The sequence below is a fragment of the Rutidosis leptorrhynchoides genome, chromosome 4, assembly GCF_046630445.1.
Source record: "Rutidosis leptorrhynchoides isolate AG116_Rl617_1_P2 chromosome 4, CSIRO_AGI_Rlap_v1, whole genome shotgun sequence".
Classification (NCBI taxonomy): domain Eukaryota; kingdom Viridiplantae; phylum Streptophyta; class Magnoliopsida; order Asterales; family Asteraceae; genus Rutidosis; species Rutidosis leptorrhynchoides.
The window spans coordinates 170,466,847-170,490,633 of NC_092336.1; the positions used below are offsets into that span (position 1 = coordinate 170,466,847).

The 23,787-nt window shown below is 33.2% G+C and overlaps 1 protein-coding gene across 1 annotated transcript; it reads left to right on the forward strand.

Moving 5' to 3' along the window:
- The first annotated feature begins 22,799 nt into the window (after nucleotides 1-22,799).
- Nucleotides 22,800-23,255, forward strand: LOC139841215 (zinc finger protein ZAT11-like). Its single transcript, XM_071831444.1, has one exon. The coding sequence runs from the start codon at nucleotides 22,800-22,802 to the stop codon at nucleotides 23,253-23,255; it is 456 nt and encodes a 151-aa protein (XP_071687545.1).
- Nucleotides 23,256-23,787: the final 532 nt, after the last annotated feature.

Genomic DNA, 23,787 nt, shown 5'->3' on the forward strand with positions numbered 1-23,787 from the left:
AAATATTTTGAAGATTTTGTTAAATATTTAAGTTTTATAAAGTTTCTTTATTTTTATATAAGTTTTATTTAAGTATTTTGTTTTTATTTAAAATAAAATAAAAAAACCGAAAAAAAATATATATATAAATCTAGTTTTAAGATTTTTATTTATTAAATTATTAAATAGTTCTATTTTTGTTCTAGTTTTTAAAATATAAGTTTTTATTATATAAATATTTTAGATTTTAAAACAGAAAATATAAAACAGAAAAAAAAAAAACGCGTTGAATTTTAAACAACCTGTCATTTGAATTTTGGAACCCCGCGACTCGCGGAGTTTACAGCTTCTATATACCGACAGAAACCCTAATCTGCATTTAATTACGGAGTAATTATTAATTATTATTATTATTAACCCTAAATACTTATTATTATTATAATTAGTTTTATTTTAAGTTTCTTTTTATTTAATTTATATATTTAGTTAAATTAGTTTAATTAAAATATAAAATTAATAGTTTTATAAAATAAATAATATAAAAATAATATTTTTATAAAAATTGTAATTTTTACAACTTTTTGTATATTTTTATATTTTGTCTTTTTTTAATTGTTTTAGCGTAATATTTGTATTTTTCGCTAGTTTTTAGTTTTAAACTCAGTTTTTGCCATAGTTATTTTTACTTCTAGATTTTTAGGCTTTGCCGTAGAATTCCTTAAGTGCTTTTTCTTTAGATTAAGATTTAGGTACTTTACGACGCCTTTTTAAGTTTTAGTTTCTTTTTAAGTTATTTCCATTTGGGATATAGTTTTTCCTGTAAGCTTTAATATTTTTAGACGACTTTTACCTATGTATCAATTATCATTCCAATTAGTAATCTCAATTTGCGATTATAATTTTAAGTTAGTTGTAGTAATAAGGTTAGGTTAGTCAAGTGTTTTTAAGTGTTATAAGTTTCTTTTATTTTTCCGTCACTTTTATTTTTCAACCATTTTTCTTTTTCGCCTTTTTCGACACGCTCTTTTTCTTTCTTATTTCTCGCTATTCTAGTTTTAGGACATAGATTTTTATTCTACTTCTTATCTAAATTTCTTAAAATTACGAAAATTTATTTTAAGTGGTTAAATTGATAGACATCAAAATTTTCTGGTTCGTAGTAATAGTTGGATTTGTACGTGGACCGGGTTATTGGAGCCAAACAGTCCTCAATTATATTGAGACCAAACGAATCCTGCCCCTCTGCTGCATATTTTGGCTATTCGAAATGTGGGCAAAATCAGAAAAGTCTATTGATTGGATAACTTATTATAATTTTTCTTTCCTTTTAAAAACTAATAGGATATTTAGTAAATGCACCGAGCAAGACGTTCATCACCTTTTGTACGTTCACCACCTGTAACTAGATCAAGACATTTAGCAAATATTACTACCGTTGATTTTTCTTTAGAATCGTCATCCAGTCGACCAAGTACTCCAGTTCAAATTTCCGATAATCCATTTTTTGAACCCGACCTCACAATTGAGAATCCGGAGAATATTCAGGAACGATTCGTAGATCCTGAACCACTAAATTTTCCTCCGGAACCACCAATCATTCAAACAGAGATTGTTGAGGAACGAACCATTAAATCAGAATCCTCTAGTGATTCCGATTCAACAAATTCAATTATGGAGAATCTGGAACCATTAAGTATGGAAGACCGAATGAGAGCTAAACGCACTGGCCAAGGTCACGAAATTACTCATCCAGACATTAATGCGCCAGATTATGAAATCAAAGGACAAATTCTACACATGGTGACTAATCAATGCCAATTTAGTGGTGCGCCGAAGGAAGATCCAAATGAACATCTACGTACCTTTAATAGGATCTGCACACTATTTAAAATAAGAGAAGTTGAGGATGAACAGATATATCTCATGTTATTTCCCTGGACTTTAAAGGGAGAAGCCAAAGATTGGTTGGAATCGTTACCTGAAGGGGCGATCGATACATGGGACGTTTTAGTTGAAAATTTTCTTAAACAATTTTTTCCTGCATCTAAAGCCGTAAGACTTCAAGGAGAAATTGTTACATTCACACAGAAGCCGAATGAAACTCTATATGAGGCGTGGACAAGATTTGGAAAGTTATTAAGAGGATGTCCGCAACATGGTTTAGACACCTGTCAAATAGTACAAATATTCTACCAAGGATGCGACATCACTACAAGGAAAGACATAGATATAGCAGCTGGTGGTTCTATTATGAAGAAAACCGAAACTGATGCTTACAAAATTATTGATAACACTGCTTCCCACTCACATGAGTGGCACCAAGAAAAAGATATCGTTAGATCATCTAAAGCAGCTAGAGCCGATTCTAGCCATGACTTAGATTCCATTTCCGCAAAAATAGATGCTGTCGAGAGACGAATGGAAAAGATGACTAAGGATATTCACTCAATACGAATTAGTTGTGAGCAGTGTGGAGGACCACATTTGACAAAAGATTGTCTCAGTATTGAACTAACAATGGAACAAAGAGAGAATATTTCATACATAAACCAAAGGCCTGGAAATAATTATCAGAATAATTATCAACCGCCAAGACCTATTTACAATCAAAACCAGAACTATAACCGAAATATTCCATACAACAACCAACAAGGTCCTAGCAATCAACAAGTATCCAATAATAATTACAATCAGCAAAGACCTAATTTTCAAAACAAACCACCACAGCAAACCGATGATAAAAAGCCGAATTTAGAAGATATGATGACGAAGCTAGTTGAAACTCAAACGCAGTTTTTCACATCTCAGAAACAAACTAATGAACAAAATGCTCAAGCATTTAGAAATCAACAAGCTTCTATTCAAAATCTGGAACAAGAAGTAAGTAACCTAGCAAGGTTAATAGGTGAAAGAAAACCGGGAAGTCTACCTAGTGGTACAAATGCTAACCCCCGGAATGAAACAGCTAAAGCCATTACCACAAGAAGTGGTACAACACTAAACCACCTGAAATACCTGTAACTTCTGATGAAGCTATTCCTACTCCACAAGAACCACAACCTAATCATGATAAGGAAAAAGAACCGGTAGTTGAGAAGGTTAATGAAGATAACAAAGTTAAGGATAAACATTATGTTAAACCATACCAACCACCACTTCCTTACCCAAGTAAAATGAAGAAAGAGAAACTTGAAGCCGAGCAATCCAAATTCTTGGATATGTTTAAAAAGATAAATGTAAATCTTCCTTTCATTGATGTGATTTCAGGAATGCCTAGATATGCTAAATTCTTGAAAGATCTAATCTCAAATAGAAAGAAAATGGAAGAACTCTCGGCTGTTACCATGAATGCTAATTGTTCAGCAGTACTGTTGAATAAGATACCAGAAAAATTATCTGATCCAGGAAGTTTCACAATTCCATGTTTTCTGGGTAGTCTTAGTTCAATAGAAGCATTGGCAGACTTAGGTGCTAGTATAAATCTAATGCCGTATTCACTATACACTAAACTAGACCTTGGAGAATTGAAACCAACCAGAATAAGCATACAACTAGCCGATAGATCAATAAAATATCCTAGAGGGATAATGGAGAATATGCTAGTTAAAGTTGGTACTTTAGTATTTCCAGTAGATTTTGTTGTTTTGGACATGGAAGAAGATTCTCAAGTTCCTCTCATATTAGGAAGACCATTCTTAAACACGGCTAAAGTAATGATAGACGTGTTCGGTAAGAAACTGACCCTAAGTATAGAGGACGAGAGTGTTATCTTTTCAGTTGATAGAGCAATGCAACAACCACAATCTGCAGATGATACATGTTATTATATTCAAACTATAGATGCACATGCAGAATTATTAGAAGAATTTCCAGAATTACAAAGAACAGGAGAATGTTCTTTAGGAGAAGGTAATGAACCAATTGATGAAGCTAAAATGTTAGCTACACTTATAGCTAATGGATATGAACCAACAACAGAAGAAATTCAAATGCTAAAAGAAGAACACAGATATCGATATAAATCATCGATAGAAGAACCTCCGAAATTAGAGTTAAAGCCACTTCCAAACCATTTGGAATACGCTTATTTACATGGTGAATCCGAATTACCTGTAATAATATCGTCTTCTCTTACTGAAAATGAGAAATCACAACTCATTTCTGTGTTGAAAGCTCATAAACCAGCCATTGCATGGAAGATTCATGATATTAAAGGAATAAGTCCTTCGTATTGCACACATAAAATCCTTATGGAAGAAGGTCATAAAACGTATGTGCAACGCCAACGAAGACTAAATCCTAATATGCAAGATGTAGTTAAGAAAGAGATTATTAAACTGCTAGATGCAGGTCTAATTTATCCAATTTCTGATAGTCTATGGGTAAGCCCAGTTCAATGCGTGCCTAAGAAGGGTGGCATGACTGTCATTACAAATGAAAAAAATGAGCTTATTCCTACTAGGACTGTAACAGGATGGCGTGTGTGTATTGATTATAGAAAATTAAATGACGCCACCAGAAAAGATCACTTTCCCTTACCTTTCATAGATCAAATGTTGGAAAGATTAGCCGGAAATAGTTACTATTGTTTTCTAGATGAATTTTCCGGATATTTTCAAATTCCAATAGCACCCGAAGATCAAGAGAAAACCACATTCACGTGCCCTTATGGTACTTTTGCTTACAAACGCATGCCATTTGGACTTTGCAACGCCCCTGCAACCTTTCAAAGGTGTATGATGGCGATTTTTCATGACATGATAGAAGAATGCATGGAAGTTTTCATGGATGACTTTTCAGTTTTTGGTGATACATTTGAATCATGTCTAGTTAATCTGGAACGAATGCTTATTAGATGCGAACAATCAAATCTAGTACTTAATTGGGAGAAATGCCATTTCATGGTTAAAGAAGGCATCGTTCTTGGACATAAAATTTCAAAAGAAGGAATTGAAGTGGATAGAGCTAAAGTAGATGTAATTGCTAAACTTCCACATCCCACCAATGTTAGAGGAGTTAGGAGTTTTCTAGGGCATGCCGGTTTTTACCGACGTTTCATAAAATACTTTTCTAAAATTGCCACTCCTATGAATAAACTCCTAGAAAAGGATGCTCCATTCATCTTTTTAGATGAATGTATCAAATCTTTTAATATTCTTAAAGAGAAACTCACTAATGCGCCGATCATGATAACACCAAATTGGAATCTACCATTTGAACTAATGTGCGATGCAAGTGATTTTGCAATGGGAGCTGTTTTAGGACAAAGGATTGAAAAACGATTTCAACCTATATATTATGCTAGTAAGACGTTACAAGGAGCACAAACGAACTATACAACTAGTGAAAAAGAACTCCTTGCTATTGTCTTTGCTTTTGACAAATTTCGATCATATCTCGTTCTAGCAAAAACGGTGGTCTATACCGACCATTCTGCTCTTAGATACCTATTTTCGAAACAAGATGCTAAACCAAGATTAATCCGTTGGATCTTACTCTTACAAGAGTTTGATATTGAAATCCGAGATAAAAGAGGAGCAGAAAATCTCACCGCTGATCATCTTTCTCGTCTTGAAAATCCCGAATTAGAAGTTCTAAATGAATCGGCCATACAAGACAACTTTCCTGATGAATATCTATTGAAGATAGATTATAATGAAATACCATGGTTTGCAGACTATGCAAACTACTTAGTATGTGGATTCCTTGAAAAAGGATTATCGTACCAAAAACGAAAGAAATTCTTCAGTGATATAAAACACTATTTCTGGGAAGATCCACATCTGTTTAAAAGTTGTCCCGATAGAATAATACGCCGATGTGTATTCGGAGATGAAGCCAGTAAAATATTAAACCATTGTCACACAGGACCAACAGGAGGGCATTATGGGCCTCAACTAATAGCAAGAAAAGTTTATGATGTTGGATTCTATTGGCCTACAATTTACAAAGACGCACACCTTCTTTGCAAATCCTGTGATGCTTGTCAAAGGGCCGGAAAAATAAGTCAACGTGATGAAATGTCACAAAATATCATCCAAGTATGTGAAGTATTTGACATTTGGGGTATTGACTTTATGGGTCCATTTCCAAAATCTCATAATAATCTATATATACTCGTAGCCATTGATTATGTATCTAAATGGGCGGAAGCACAAGCTCTCCCAACTAACGATGCACGAGTTGTAGTCAACTTTTTAAAACGTCTTTTTGCAAGGTTTGGAACACCAAAAGCTTTAATAAGTGATCGGGGTACTTATTTTTGTAATAATCAACTTGAGAAAGTTCTTAAAAGATATGGAGTAACTCATAAAATCTCCACCGCATATCATCCACAAACAAGTGGACAAGTTGAAAATACCAACCGAGCTTTAAAACGTATTCTAGAGAAAACCGTAGGATCAAATCCGAAGGAATGGTCCATTAAAATGGAGGATGCACTCTGGGCTTTTAGAACAGCCTACAAAACTCCAATTGGAACCACACCTTTTAGACTTGTTTATGGAAAAGTATGTCATCTTCCAGTAGAAATTGAACACAAAACATTTTGGGCTTTGAAGACATGTAATCTTGATTTACATGAAGCCGGACGTCTACGGTTAAGTCAACTAAACGAATTAGAAGAATTAAGACATGAAGCATACGATAATTCGTTAATCTATAAGGAAAGAATGAAGAAATGGCATGATAAAAGAATCAGAAGTTTAAAAGAATTTAAAGAAGGAGACAGAGTTCTTCTTTTCAATTCACGATTCAAGCTATTTCCTGGAAAATTGAAATCAAGATGGTCTGGACCATTCATAGTTAAAAGAGTTTTTCTATACGGAACGATAGAATTAATAAATTCAAATGGGATTGAATTTAAAGTTAATGGTCACAGAGTTAAACACTACATAGATAGTCCGATGGAAGTCGACAACGAAGTTAATCACAATTTTGACACCACAGCTAACTAAGTGTGGGGAGAATCAAGTCTTTAAAGGATAATATGTATTTCTGTTAGAGTTAGATTGTCTGTTTTCGTGTAGTTCTCGAAAATGGAACCCGAATGGTCTTTCCCTAGCAGATCCTAAAGAACTAGTCTTCTCCCCCCATTCTGAATTTTTATTTTTTTTTAGGAAATGAAGACTGCCTGTGAACTAAACCATGGTCTAATGCTACACGCTTTGATCACTAAACGTAATAATGACACACTACCGAGTGAAATAGTATCAGTAATCAGAGAAAGATTGGACGGAGTAAGAAAAGAATCCAGATGCGAAGATAATAAGTTACAATTTGGTAAAGGAAAATCAAAATCCGCAGCGAAAAGAAGAGCACGACACCTTGAAAGATGTCACAAATGCGGAAAATGGTCACATGGAGGTAGATGTTCAAATAATCAAACCTATTCAAATACCGAATTTGTTACTTTATGCAGAGACGGACCGTTCATATGTTTAGAAGAAAAAACACTGAATGCTCGAGGTTACGCCTATGTAGCTATGGAAAATTCGTCATGAGTTAATTAAGGTATAAATATCTTTAATCAATCAACCCAAAATATTTCAAAAATTCGTCATGAGTTAAATTAGGTCATGGAACCGAAATTACTTTACCGAAAAGAGGGGCGCATATTTTTGATAATATTTGATTGATTAAAGTGGGATAAAAGACCAAAAAGATTTTTAATTTTATTTTTACCATGTTTTTAAAATTAATATATAAATCTTAAATTAATATTGTAAACTTTTTAAATTAATATATTTAAAATTGTAAATATTTGAACAATTGATATTTTTAAGTTTGTATGTATAAAAACAAAAATATAATATAAGTTTTGTGTGAATTTTTAATTTTTTTAAAAAATGTGAATTTTTAATTTTATGCATATTTTAAATTTAAGTTGTGTGAATTTAAAAACAAAAATTTACTTTATTTCGCTAAGTTAAAAATATGATTTTTAAAATTTGTCGTGAGTTGAAGACTAGGTCGTTGAACCGAAATTTCTTTACCCGAGGGAGGGACGAGAAATTTTATTATCATTATTTTTAATCTTATTGAATTAAAGTATGCCAAAAACATTAAAAAAATCCAAAAATCTTTACTTTTAAAAACCGCGCTTTGATTTGACAAATTTTAAAAATTTTGTCGAGGGACAGACTAGGACATCTATCCGAAACGCCCTCATCCTAAAAAGAAACAAATTTTTAAAATTTTATTAATTTTATGTTTTATTAAGAATAAGGTTTTATATAAAATAAAATTAAAAAAAAACTGAAAGTACTGTACCCGGAACCCCATGCGATCGTATGGGGTTTACTCTTCAACCTCATGCGATCGCATGAGGCTGGATTCCAGGCCAGTTTGATAAAAAGAACAGCTCGCTGTTCTGCACAAAAAACACACACACAAACACGAACCAACCCCAAAATCACCTCTAAAATTCGCAATTTTCCACCGTAATTCGTCATTTTTCTTGCTCTAATCATGCCTAGATTCTCATTCTTCAGCAAAATGGTAAAAATTACACTCCTAAACTCATAAATTTGCTAGTTTTTGTGATAAATTCCAATTTTTTACCTAATGCAATTTTGTTAATTTCTAGTGTAATTAGTGTTAAATTGTTAGTATAGTTTATGCATGTATAACCTAGATTGATGCTATTTAATGTGATTTGAAGCCAAAAACTTCAAAAAATCTAGGATTTGTGTTCTTGAGCAATTTGGGGCTTTTTGATATAAACAGGTTATGGCCAATTTTTGTCATGAATTATTGCTAAATTGAGTAGTGTAACATGTTTAGATAGTTAATTGATCCTAAACATGATTTTTGGAGATTAAAGTGGACTTTTTAAGTCCAAAATTCATGAACTTGATTAATTTGATATATTTGCCATTTGAGACTTGTTTAATTATTAGTAATGAATATTTTGACATGTTATTTGAGTTAAAAGCTTATGAACTTTGTATACATTCTCATATTTGCTTATTCGAAAAGTGTAGAATTGTGAAAAATTGTGAAAATGTGTATAAGTTTAATTTTGATTTAACATGTTATAGTGATTGTTTTAAATTGTTATTTTGCTAACACTAATGCATATTTGGATGCACAAATTTTGTGTTTAATGTGTTTTGCAGAAAGCTGATACTGGAGGTTCAGGAGCATCATCATCTAGACGACCAGCACCAGAACCAGAACCAGAAATGCAACACGAACAAGAACCACAACAGGAACAACAACAACAACAACCTGATCAGCACGTACCTTATTATGATCCGGTACAGTTTGTTGATGAATTCATAGTATTCCCAATGAGGCCGCCAGTAGAATTCCCAACGATTCCTGAGCACACTCTGCATCCTAATCTGAGATTTGATAGGAGATGGAGAGATTACGAGACATATCAAAGGAACAAATTCAAATTGGTAACAAAAAATGTAGAGGTGCCAAGGGTAATCGATTGGGCCCCTTTGGAAACGGTCCATCTAGCTGACCGTGTTAGACAGCTTTTAGTTCAAAGGTATGGCAGTTCTTCTTTTACAGATTGGGAACTTCTTTTCACCATTCGTAGACCTGTATATAAGGAATGGTGTGTTGATTTGATGAGTACTGTATCAATTGATACAAATATAGTTAGAATAGATGATAAAAGATTTCTTAGGTTTATCCTTGGCGGTAGGATGTACAGAATGTCCATGCTGGACATGGCCAGGGCCTTGCAGATATATACTCCTGGTGATTTGCTATTACCCGATTGTACAAATTTGATTCATTATGGTGAAAGGGTAGATAGTAACTTTGACGCTGACGCCATTTGGAGGCGTATGTCACATTTTGATGTTTTTACACGAGCAGGAGGACACTCCTATACACATATTGACAGAGCCGAGCTTCGTATTATTCATAGATTTTTGGCTAACTCGATTACACAGAGAGGTCATAATAAAGAAAAAATTACCTTACATGATTTATTCTACCTAAAGTGTATTCGGGATCCTAGAAGCTTTGTCAATATCCCTTACTGTGTTGCTTTTTATTTATCTAAAATGGTAGAGGGAATGCAGGACGGGAGTATAATAGGAGGAGGTATTTTTGTTACTCTCATTGGAGAGTATTTAGTTGTTGATAGGAACCAAGGGGGTCCATTACAGCTTTGTAGAGAACAGGTTGAGCCCTTAGGATTGAAAGTTTATGTGGGTGCTAAGGTATTGAAAAGTAGACGTAACCAGGCAGTACCCTATGAGGGATCTCATCCTCAGGTAGAGAGAGGCTCAGACGAGGAAATGGAGGAGGCGGAAGACATTAGGGATGTCTTTCGAGATGCTATTCTTGACGTCCACGTTCGTATAGATGAGGAAGCAATGACGAACGCGGCCAGACATAGTATGTATGAGCAGTGGAACTCCGAGCGAGTATACGAGGATTATAGGCGACACCAACACGATAGCTGGTTAGTTCATCAGCACCAAATCATGAGCCAGCTATCATATCAGGTACCAAATAATTACGTACCTACTCGACCTGCTCATTTTCCGCCACACAGCCCCGATATCTGACCACCCTTTAACCGGTATGACTATAATCAAGCCTATCAGAACACCTATAACCAACAATGGAACCCACCTGACGAGATGAACTGGAACCCATATCCAGACTGATTTAGTTCCATTTGGTTATTTATATGATTTTTATGTTTTTATATTTTTACTTATTCATGTTTAAACTTATGTTATTGAATATACTTATGTAATCTTTATCATTTTTATTATTATTGTGTACTAATATTTCACATTTAGGATTTGAAAGTGGGATATTAAGTCCCATTTCAAATTGCCATGCATGTTTATATTTGTATGTATGTATATGGTAAATTGTACAAAACAGGGTAAAACAGCGCATTTTCAAAGACTGGCATTAAGTTCAGCAAAATCTACTAATTTTGACGACAAGATAAATGTGCTGTAACAACAGACGGAATGGACAAATGATATGTACCATTTATCATTCAGCAAACAAACGCCAATATGTTTGGAAACTTTGGTAAAATTTAATCATTTCTACGCTAATCACCCTCAATAATTTAAATTGTTACTGATTTCTTGCAAATGAGGGCATTGCAAGATCTTAAGTGTGGAAAGGGGTTAAATTCTTTCGGATTTTTAAAATTTTTTTTACTTTAAACACTTGGTTACCATTAGAAATACTAGTAAAGTAGTAGTTGTATTAGAATCTAGTGCTCTCTGATAATAAAGAACAGCCCTAGTCTTATATACTGACTACCCAATTCTAGTAAAATTTTTCAAAATTTTCAATTAAATGAACTCAAAATCATGTTTATACATATTTATGAACGATAAAACTAGGTGTTAACACCGAAATTATTGTTACCTCGGAAAGGACATAAATTGATAAACAAACCAAAATGTTAAAATTCATTTAAAATGGAATAGAGGACAATAAAAAGGAAAATAAAAGCCAAGTGTGGGAAATTTTCACCGAGTTATTCAAAATACATATCACATATTTTTGTACAAATAATTGAAAATAGTTTTGTTTTGGAAGATAATTAACTGTTTTACCCGATGAAAGAAAAGAAGAGATGGATCTACACGATGAATCAATTCCATCGTTAAAAGGAAGTAAAGTCTTTCGAAAAAGACACGCGCTTCTTGATTTAGGTCATGAAGTTGTCGTCCAGACCAGCTGTAGGTTGATGAAAAATCTAGAAAAGTCATCTCTAAAATCAGCAGGAAATCCACGGACCTCAGCATAAAACAGGGTCGCCAAGTGGTCAGATTTATCCTAACCATGAGAAGGATTTATCTCGTACAATGGGGGGCACCATGCAAATTAGCTTGATAAGACTAATAAATCAGATCCCCAGAAAGGATAATCTCCTTAAAAGATCAAAAATCAGCTTTTAAGCCTGATATTACTCAATCCTAGAGATTGACCTTAAAGATTGAGAATTCAAACTCATGGAATTCAATGATATCTAAACTCGAGCTTGAACGAGAAAATATTTTGATCAAATTATATACCGATTTGTTTTCTGAAAACTCATTTTCAATACGTTCATTACCATTGAACGTAAAATCCTAGGAATTCACCTAGAATACATTAGGTCATCTGAACCAAATCGGGTGTCAACCGTAAGAAAGGTGGTTGCATAGCATGGTCGAAGACAGGACCTTGTGCCAGACCAAAAAATCATAAGGGTGAGCTTTACTATTGCTCCTACAAAGGATAGTAATTGCGTCTGACATGTTATAGACCATAATTAAAAGCATATCAGGGGACATTGCCTTAACAGTTGCTTGTTCAACGCATTCCTTTATAACCGGACGGTAGTTTACCAAAAGGTAATATACGGAGCAAGTATACTGGATGTGTTGCTTTCCTAATACAAGGTTAGCAAGTGGGTGACACAAAACCACAAGTTTTGAGCTAAAATTTTCAAATCTGAAACCCACCAAGCCCACAAAAATATTTTGCAAACACCGGTGAAGGGTTATTCCGGAAAACTTATCTAGGGTAAAAACTAGATTTAATTTTCAAAAGATCAAATGTTTTCATAAAGATCCAATTTCCTTAATGGATCTAAATTTTATAGTCATGTGGGACTGTAAACCACATCGTTACTACCATTGTTTATACCGCCGTAAAGAAATCACTGATGTACAAAGTGTGAAGAATAAAGAAGTGATTCTAGTATTTCAAGACTATATTGCTTGAGGACAAGCAACGCTCAAGTGTGGGAATATTTGATAATGCTAAAAACAAACATATATTTCATAGCATTATTCCTCAAGAAAGACAAGCTTTTAGTTGCAATTGTCCTATTTACAAGTGATATTCGTTTAAATAATAAAAGGTGAAGACAAAAGACAGATTCGACGAATTGAAGACGCAAACGACCAAAAAGCTCAAAAGTACAAAATACAATCAATGAGGTTCCAATTATTGATAAGAAACGTCTCAAAATTACAAGAGTACAAGATTCAAAACAAAAAGTACAAGATATTAAATTGTACGCAAGGACGTTCGAAAATCCGGAACCGGGACCAGAGTCAACTCTCAACGCTCGACGCAACGGACTAAAAATTACAAGTCAACTATGCATATGAATATAATATAATATATAATTAATTTTTAAAATTAATATATATATTATATTATATTTAAATAAAAGTCGGCAGAAGAAAACAACCTAAAGCGGCTCTCCCCAGCTGGCCATGCGATCGCATGGCCTGGAAGGCATAAATCCATCCGATCGCATGAGCCCCTTTTCCAGATCACAGGCCTATAAAAATCGAGCTTTGGTGCACCATTTTTTCTATCCATAATATCAATCTCTCTATTTATATACGTAGTATATATTTATATTTATATTTATATTTATATTTTAATTTTAATTTTAATTTTAATTTTAATTCTAATAATAAGGGTATGTTAGCGAATGTTGTAAAGGTGTAAGTTGAAATTCTGTCCGTGTAACGCTACGCTATTTTTAATCATTGTAAGTTATGTTCAACCTTTTTACATTAATGTCTCATAGCTAAGTTATTATTATGCCTATTTAATCCGAAGTAACCATGATGTTGGGCTAATTATTAAAATTGGGTAATTGGGCTTTGTACCATAATTAGGGTTTGGACAAAAGAACGACACTTGTGAAAATTAGACTATGGGATATTAATGGGCTTTATATTTGTTTAACTAAATGATAATTTGTTAATGTTAATATAAAGATTTACAATTGGACGTCCCTATAAATAACCATATACACTCGATCGGACACGATGGGCGGGGTATTTATATGTACGAATAATCGTTCATTTAACCGGACACGGGAATGGATTAATAGCCACTAGAATTATTAAAACATGGGTGAAATTATGTACAAGGACACTTGGCATAATTGATAACAAAGTATTAAAACCTTGGGTTACATTCAGTCAATATCCTGGTGTAATTATTAAACAAAGTATTAAAATCTTGTTACAGTTTAAGTCCCCAATTAGTTGGAATATTTAACTTCGGGTATAAGGATAATTTGACGAGGATACTCGCACTTTATATTTATGACTGATGGACTGTTATGGACAAAAACCAGACGGACATATTAAATAATCCGGGACAAATGACAATTAACCCATGGGCATAAAACTAAAATCAACACGTCAAACATCATGATTACGGAAGTTTAAATAAGCATAATTCTTTTATTTCATATTTAATTTCCTTTATTTTATATTTAATTGCACTTCTAATTATAGCACTTTTATTTATTGTTATTGTATTTAATTGCACTTTTAATTATCGTACTTTTTAATTATCGCAAGTTTATTTTATCGCACTTTTATTTATCGCAATTTCATTATCGTTATTTACTTTACGCTTTAAATTAAGTCTTTTATTTATTTAATATTTTACATTTTGTTTTAACTGCGACAAAAAGTTTTAAAATCGACAAACCAGTCATTAAACGGTAAAAACCCCCCTTTATAATAATAATATTACTTATATATATATTTGTATTTTTATAAAATAAAACTAATATAGCGTTAAGCTTTGATTAAAAGATTTTCCCTGTGGAACGAACCGGACTTACTAAAAACTACACTACTGTACGATTAGGTACACTGCCTATAAGTGTTGTAGCAAGGTTTAAGAATATCCATTCAATAAATAAATAAATATCTTGAGTAAAAGATTTTGCCACGTATCGTATTTAAGCTAGATGGTTCCCCGGCAGCGGCGCCAAAAATACTTGATGTTCTGCGAGGTGTATATAAAATAGCTTATATTTTACAAGGAAATACTATTAAATACGATACAATTTTACTCAAGATATTTATTTATTTATTGAATGGATATACTTAAACCTTGATACAACACTTATAGGCAGTGTACCTAATCGTACAGTAGTGTAGTTTTTAGTAAGTCCGGTTCGTTCCACAGGGAAAATCTTTTAATCAAAGCTTAACGCTATATTAGTTTTATTTTATAAAAATACAAATATATATATATATATATATATAAGTAATATTATTATTATAAAGGGGGGTTTTTACCGTTTAATGACCGGTTTGTCGATTTTAAAACTTTTAGTCGCAGTTAAAACAAAATGTAAAATATTAAATAAATAAAAGACTTAATTTAAAGTGTAAAGTAAATAACGATAATGAAATTGCGATAAATAAAAGTGCGATAAAATAAACTTGCGATAATTAAAAAGTACGATAATTAAAAGTGCAATTAAATACAATAACAATAAATAAAAGTGCTATAATTAGAAGTGCAATTAAATATAAAATAAAGGAAATTAAATATGAAATAAAAGAATTATGCTTATTTAAACTTCCTTAATCATGATGTTTGACGTGTTGATTTTAGTTTTATGCCCATGGGTTAATTGTCCTTTGTCCTGGATTATTTAATATATCCGTCTGGTTTTTGTCCATAACAGTCCATCAGTCATAAATATAAAGTGCGAGTATCCTCGTCAAATTATCCTTATACCCGAAGTTAAATATTTCAACTAATTGGGGACTTAAACTGTAACAAGATTTTAATACTTTGTTTAATAATTACACCAGGATGTCGACTGAATGTAACCCAAGGTTTTAATACTTTGTTATCAATTATGCCAAGTGTCCTTGTACATAATTTCACCCATGTTTTAATAATTCTAGTGGCTATTAATCCATTCCCGTGTCCGGTTAAATGAACGATTATTCGTACATATAAATACCCCGCCCATCGTGTCCGATCGAGTGTATATGGTTATTTATAGGGACGTCCAATTGTAAATCTTTATATTAACATTAACAAATTATCATTTAGTTAAACAAATATAAAGCCCATTAATAGCCCATAGTCTAATTTTCACAAGTGTCGTTCTTTTGTCCAAACCCTAATTATGGTACAAAGCCCAATTACCCAATTTTAATAATTAGCCCAACATCATGATTACTTCGGATTAAATAAGCATAATAATAACTTAGCTACGAGACATTAATGTAAAAAGGTTAAACATAACTTACAATGATTAAAAATAGCGTAGCGTTACACGGACAGCATTTCGACTTACACCCTTACAACATTCGCTAACATACCCTTATTATTAGAATTAAAATTAAAATTAAAATTAAAATTAAAATATAAATATAAATATATACTACATATATAGATAGAGAGATTGATATTATGGATGGAAAAAATGGTGCACTAAAGCTCAATTTTTATAGGCCTGTGATCTGGAAAAGGGGCTCATGCGATCGCATGGATTTATGCCTTCCAGGCCATGCGATCGCATGGCCAGCTGGGGAGAGCCACTTTTGGTTGTTTTCTTCTGCCGACGTTTATTTAAATATAATATAATATATATATTAATTTTAAGAATTAATTATATATTATATTATATTCATATGCATAGTTGACTTGTAATTTTTAGTCCGTTGCGTCGAGCGTTGAGAGTTGACTCTGGTCCCGGTTCCGGATTTTCGAACGTCCTTGCGTACAATTTAATATCTTGTACTTTTCGTTTTGAATCTTGTAATCTTGTAATTTTGAGACGTTTCTTATCAATAATTGGAACCTCATTGATTGTATTTTGTAGTTTTGAGCTTTTTGGTCATTTGCATCTTCAATTCGTCGAATCTGTCTTTTGTCTTCACCTTTTATTATTTAAACGAATATCACTTGTAAATAGGACAATTGCAACTAAAAGCTTGTCTTTCTTGAGGAATAATGCTATGAAATATATGTTCGTTTTTAGAATTATCACCAACACCACTTGCATCACATTCAAGTTCAAACAGCATATCAAAATAAGGCAAAACAAGTATAGGTGATGAACTTAGCTTTTCCTTCAATGATTCAAATGCTGATTGGGCAGAACTGGACCATTCAAATACTCCTTTCTTCAAACAATCAGTAATTGGGGTAACAATTGTGGAGAAATCTTTGATAAATCTTCTCTAAAATGAAGCTAAACCATGGAAACTTTTGACTTCAGTGATGGAAGAAGGACTAGGCCAAGATTTGATTGCTTCCACCTTAGATGGATCCATTTAAATGCCTTTTTCAGAAATCACATATCCAAGAAACACCACTTTGTTAACAAAGAAATCACACTTATCCAACCACTCGAATAACCCACCTTTGATCTTGAAAGTTGTCTTCCATTCATCTCCTTCTTTCATACGAACTGATGATACCCACTTCTAATATCAACCTTGGAGAATACACAAGAACCATGCAGCTCATCTAGCATATCATCTAATCTAGGTATGGGATACCTATACTTGATGGTGATATTGTTAATAGCTCTGCTATCTACAGGCATTCTCATGGAACCATCTTTCTTTGGAACAAGCAAAGCTGGTACTGAACAAGGACTCATGCTGGTTCTAACATACCCCTTTGCAACCAGCTCATTAACTTGCTTTTCTAATTCTTTTGCTTCATGAGGAGAACATCGATATGCTGCTTTGTTAGGAAGAATAGATCCAGATACAAGATCAATTTAATGTTCGATACCCCTGATTGGTGGTAAAACAGCAGGTAATTCACTTGGAAACACATCAGCAAATTCGAATAACAATGGTTTTACCCGAGCTGATACTTCATCATGCTGGTTCAACTCATCGCTTTCAACCAGCAGCAACAAGTAAGCACCAGTAACACCCTTTAACTCAGTATCAACTTCAGCTTGAGTCATAAACAAAGACTTATCATTCTTAGCAGTAGGATCAGCTCTAGGTATTTCACTAGGCTTTAAAGAAGTGAGGGTGATCTTTTTACCATTCACATACAGCGAGTAAGTATTTTGGGGTCCATATGATAGACATACTTATCAAATAACCAAGGTCTACCAAGCAGCAAATGACAAGCATCCATAGGAATAACATCACAAGTAATCTCATCTTGATAAACACGACCAATAGAAAATGAAACAGTAACTTAGTGAGTGACCTTTACCTCATTGCCTTGGTTAAGCCATTGAAGTTTGTATGGATTATGGTGCTTCTTTGTAACCATCTCAAGTTTTTCCACCATGTGAGCAGATGCTGCGTTTGCACATCTGCCTCCATCAACAATCAAGCTGCATACTTGGCCTTTGATTGTGCACCTCGAATGAAAGATGTTTTCACGCTGGCTCTTATTTTCAATAACTTCTGCTTAGTGAATTACTCTTTGAACCATCAAAAACTATCCAATATCAGTAGCAACAAACTCTTCATTATCAGATTCATCATATGCTGGTTCAGTTTCAAAACCCCCTTCCAAATCTTCAATCTCCTTTAGTGTAAGAGCACGCTGGTTAGGACATTGAGCTTGAAATTCTCCAAATCCATGACATTTGAAGCATTTTCTTCTATCATCCTTGGAAGTAGCAGCTACAACCTGTTCTTTGCCTTTAAAGGCTTTGGATGCTGCTTCGTTATGATTAGGCAGCATTAATGATTGACCCTTAATAGGCAGCATTGCTGGTTTGGAATAAGACTTGAAATTACTTTTCTTTTTTGCTTGTTTCTCTACTTGAATAGCCAGCTTGCAAGCACTCTCAAAAGTCCACAGAGGCTGCATTTCAACTTGATCAGCAATAGAAGCATTCAAGCCTCCAATGAATCTTGCTATAATGTGTTCTTCATCTTCTTTGACATTGGTACGAATTTTGAGCTGCTCAAAACTCTCTGATGTAATCAACAACATTCATGCTGCCTTACTTTAGTGTATTCATTTGGATATATAGATCTTGCTTGTAAGCTTGAGGAACAAACCTCTTTTGCATACACTCTTTTAATTTGGACCAGATTTTGGTTGTCTTCTTTCCTTCATATTGCCTTTCTTTTTTTAGATTATCATACCACATTGAAGCATACTTCTTTAGCCTGATTACAGCAACTTTCATGCCCTTTTTATCATCATAACCTTTAACTTCCATAATTCGATCCATGGTCTGAACCTATTCATAGTAATCTTCTGGATTAGAAGACCCTTCAAAATCAGGTGGATCTATCTTGATATCGTTCAAATCATCAGCTCGTTTCCTATGCCTTCTTCTTCGTTGTGAAGAAGCATAAGATCCATCAGTAGATCCATGGCTACCATCTTCAGATTCAGTACTGAAAGATACAATGGTTGTATCTCCATTTTCAGATCTGGTTTTATTTCTTCTTGGCACACCATCTTCCAACAAATTAACCATTCTTTCCATCTGATGTTGCAGAGCTTCAATAGCGCTATCTCTTCGAAGATTATGAGCTTCTTCAAGAGTCATATTTCTAGGAATCTCAGCCATTTCAAATCAGATCTGGAAATAAGCTTTTCAGCTCAAAAACAGAGTATGAACTGAAATAACAATAAAAATGATAAGAAAGCTTTGATTGAGCAACCTAAGCTCTGATACCACTTTGATGCGTAATTATGACTTTAAAAACGCAATTTAGAACAAGTTTTCTTCACCCAACAGATCTGAACACAAAACCTCCAATTTGTAACAACAACAGCCCAAAACAGAGTATAAACCTCTAAAATAAGAACACAAAGGATAGAGAATCTAAAACCCAAATTGATAAAGATACCACCACAATAAAAGATCCAGAAACACTCCAAACCTTCAACTACAGCTGATAAAGATTCCACCACAACTATAATATCAGATATGAAGATTTGGATTTCACCACAATGTTTGATAAAGTAACACCACAAACACTGATAAAGAAACCACTCTTAGCCACCAGAATCAAATATTCGTAAAGACAGAGATTTTGTAAATAAATAAGCTCTATCAAACTTTCATTCGTTCATCAACTAAGTTTTACAATTACAAGAGCTATCTATTTATAGGAGAAGCATAAAAGCTAATTTTTGTATAAGGCAAAAACATAAAAAGAAAAGGAGACAAAAAGGACAAACAATTACAAATTAGTCAATAAGAATAAAGGACATAATCTGCAAAAAGCCTGCCATTTGGTAGTGCTCCTCCCATGATAAAAAGCAGCGAATGATAGATGAGAATCTTCCTTGAACAGCCAAACATTCTAGAATAGCCACACACACACACACGTGTTAAGCACATGACTTCGCCTGGTTATTGAAAAGCATAAGATAAACTTTGAATCGTATCAGCAAGTTGGCCTTTTAGAATGAAAATAGCGTCGTGTGCTGGTTGTACTAAAGTTCATCTTGCTGGTTAATCTGAAGTTCGTCTTGCTGGTTGAACTAGCTTTATCGGCAGAGTAAAACTTTGCTGGTTGAACTAAAGACATTTTGCTGGTTGAACTAAAGTGCATTTGCTGGTCCAGCTAGCTGGTTCTTCTTCGTTGCTGGCTTGCCTTCAACTATCAAAAACTTTATTCGTTGAAACGTAACTACTTCAGTTTAAGGACTGAAGTAGGGTAACCCCTGAGCCTCTTGAACCAGCTCCAAAAACACTTAGATGATAAGAAAGAGATGGAAACATGACCATTGCTTGACCAGATTCGGGTGTAACATCTTTTAAGCTTGTGCTGGTTGCGTTGCTGGTTACATTGTCCAGCTCACCCTCATCATTATACAATTAAATGACTATGGTGACCAAAGTTTTATATGAATATATAATATAATATGCATGTTGGGGAACTTGCAGGATAGCCCAACGGTTCTTCCCATATACTTTGTGTCATGGGATAGGGAGAGGTCATGGGTACGATCCTTAGGGTGACATGATTTTCTTTAAACCAATTGAATAACAATAATTGTGGTACATATTGACCCTATAGGGGAGGTTTTACCGGATTCGTTCACAAACCTCTACCCGAAACACTGCCCGAATGGATGTGTTCCCGGGTATCGTCGATCGGGTTCGGATTTTCGCCCAAACGTGTGTGTTACATGCAAATGATGAGTGTCGTTGAAATAAATGATCTACTGATGCCAAAAAATCGCCTTTCAAAAAAAAATGCATGTTGGGATATTTGTAATGTTTACCTTAAATCTTAATAAAATTACTATTTCTTTTCAAAGAAAAACAAAATAATATAATAATAATAATAATAATAATAATAATAATAATAATAATAATAATAATAATAATAATAATGTGATATTTTCATTTACAAAATTGATACATCAACTACAAATGTGTATTATGTACTTGTACTAACAAATACTAATACAAAATTAAAATTGATTTATCAATTTTAAAAGTGAATGTTGATGATATGCGTAGTTGCGCATATGAATTGCACTAGCATATAATTATTGCGCAATAACTAAAAGTTGCGCACAAGTATATTACTGCATTCTCCGTAATAATTGAGAATTATAATGTGCAGACCGCATAGAGTAGAAAAACTATAAATAGATGGTTTGGCATCTCATTTGTAATTGTAAATTAAAAATAGTATTTGTTATAAAACTACATTTGAAGGAAAAGATACGGTTAAGCTTCATTACAAATCAAGGTAAACATTAAGGATCAAGGTTAGGATACGGTGATTGATCATTCGAAGTAACATTTTCGAATGAAAAAACAATCATAAGGTTCTTTAAACTTCAAATAAACTTTTAATCTCTTTGCACTCGACCTTTATTCAATTAGAATAATTGAATGAGTTGAATTTAGGTTCGATCAAATATATCAATGTCCTACGTATAATAATAATTCAAATTTTAGTCATTCTATATATTTTATACGGAGTATATATTCTTATAGTTCAATCTCATTTTCCCTACATACTCAACGAGGCCAATTTTCATTCTAAGTACTACTCCGTACTTAAACTAATCATAAATAATACGGAGTACTATATGCCTATATATGGAGGCGGCATGGATAGTAAGCAGCTTGCTGAAATAGACTGTACTTGCAACTATAATTGGAAAAATAATTCAAACTTCTAGATTATACAGTAATTAGTAATAGTAATTACTTAACTAAATAAAATAAATACATACATACATCTAGAAACTAATATAAAAGTCTATTTTGTAATACGGAGTACATAGCATGAGGTACGTGCTTTTGTCACTCTTATCGTAAGCATGAAATTCATTAAGTGTTAAGTAATAAATACATATTGTATCACAATTTATATATAAATATAAATATATATAATGCAAATAAATAAAATTATAATTTATAATTACGAACCATTCTTAGAGAATAAAATATGTCACGTGATGTGCACGTGAGTGTATCCACACGAACTGCTTTGCACTATACTCTCTATGCCTAGGGGCAGAGCATTGTGGAGACTGGGCGAGCGGAGCATCCGCTCCAATTGGATTTTTTTTTTTTAGTGTTCATCCTAGTTTCAATGAAAAAATAAATAAATTTTTGCAGTCGCTCCATCTGTGGTCGGGTTCAAGTTCCACCACTGTCTATGCCTCATATTAAGTCCGTCTTTTTTTTATTCGTCTGAAAATAATAGTTCACTTTCATAAATATATAAAAATAAAAATAATTGATTATAGTATTTTTATACCTTTACTTTAGGTAAAATTAAAAATGAAAAAAAAAATACTACATGTGAAGTTAATTTTTATTATTCTACTAGTATTAGATAAAGCAAGGGAGAACGAGATTTCGTAGAAGTTTCCCTGTTACAATTTCCTCATCTTTAACTCACGGTGTACTCGGTCACACGCGCTTTATTAAAATCACTTTAATTTTCTGTAACACACCCCACACGAGTGCCAAGAATATATATATGCAACACCAAAACACCATTCCAAACACCATCTAACACATAACGTTTTTTTAATCCTTCTATCATCATATACTTATAACTTTATCTATTTTGATTTCATCGTGTCACGCTTTTTTATAATAATAGTAACAAATGACTGTGAAGAGAGGTTGGGAAGACAATACAGAAGTCGAAAATCTAGCAATGGCGAATTGTTTGATGCTACTATCAAAAGTGGGACTATCGGGTGGTCGAGTTTACAATTGCAAAACATGTAACAAAGAGTTTAAATCATTTCAAGCTTTAGGTGGTCATCGTGCAAGTCATAAACGTCCGAAAATGATGAATTGTAATGAGGTCGAATCACTACCTAAACCAAAGATACACGAGTGTTCGATTTGTGGGTTAGAGTTTGCGATTGGACAAGCGTTGGGTGGTCATATGAGGCGACATCGCGATGGTGGGAATGAGAAAAATATTCCGGTCAAGGTGGGACGGGTTACGCCCATGGTCCCCAAAAAAGGGTTGTGTTTAGATTTGAACTTGACACCTTTGGAGAATTATAGGAATTTATGTAGTACTAGCATTAAAACAGTTTTAGCTATATGAGTTAAACGACTTCCATTTTTTGAAGTTGATGGCCTTGATAGTCATCACTTGGCGTACATATATGGTGATCTCGGTGTAGAAAGATGGAGTAAATATTTAGCAATTTAGTTATTGTGTATAAAATAAAAGTTAATTCTTTCTTTTTGGTTTATACGGAGTATGGGCAGGATCAATGGGAAAGTAACCAATCGGGGAGAAGCGGGGGGAAGCAAAATAATTTTAATTTTTTTTCGTTTTTTTGGAATTTTTTTTTCAGGCATCAAGATTGTGACAACCCGGAAATTTCCGACTAAATTTAAACTTTATCTTTATATTATTCCGACAAGATAAGCAAAGCTTGTTAAGTTGAATCTCAAAAATTTTAAACTGTGTTCATACATTCATTTAACCTCGACCAAATTCAGACGATTCACGAACCATTATATAAATGGATATGATTATATATATTTATATATATTATAATTTGAGAATGTTAACAAAGTATTAAATGTATAATACTTTACATGAACGTATATGTTTCAATATGTTTATC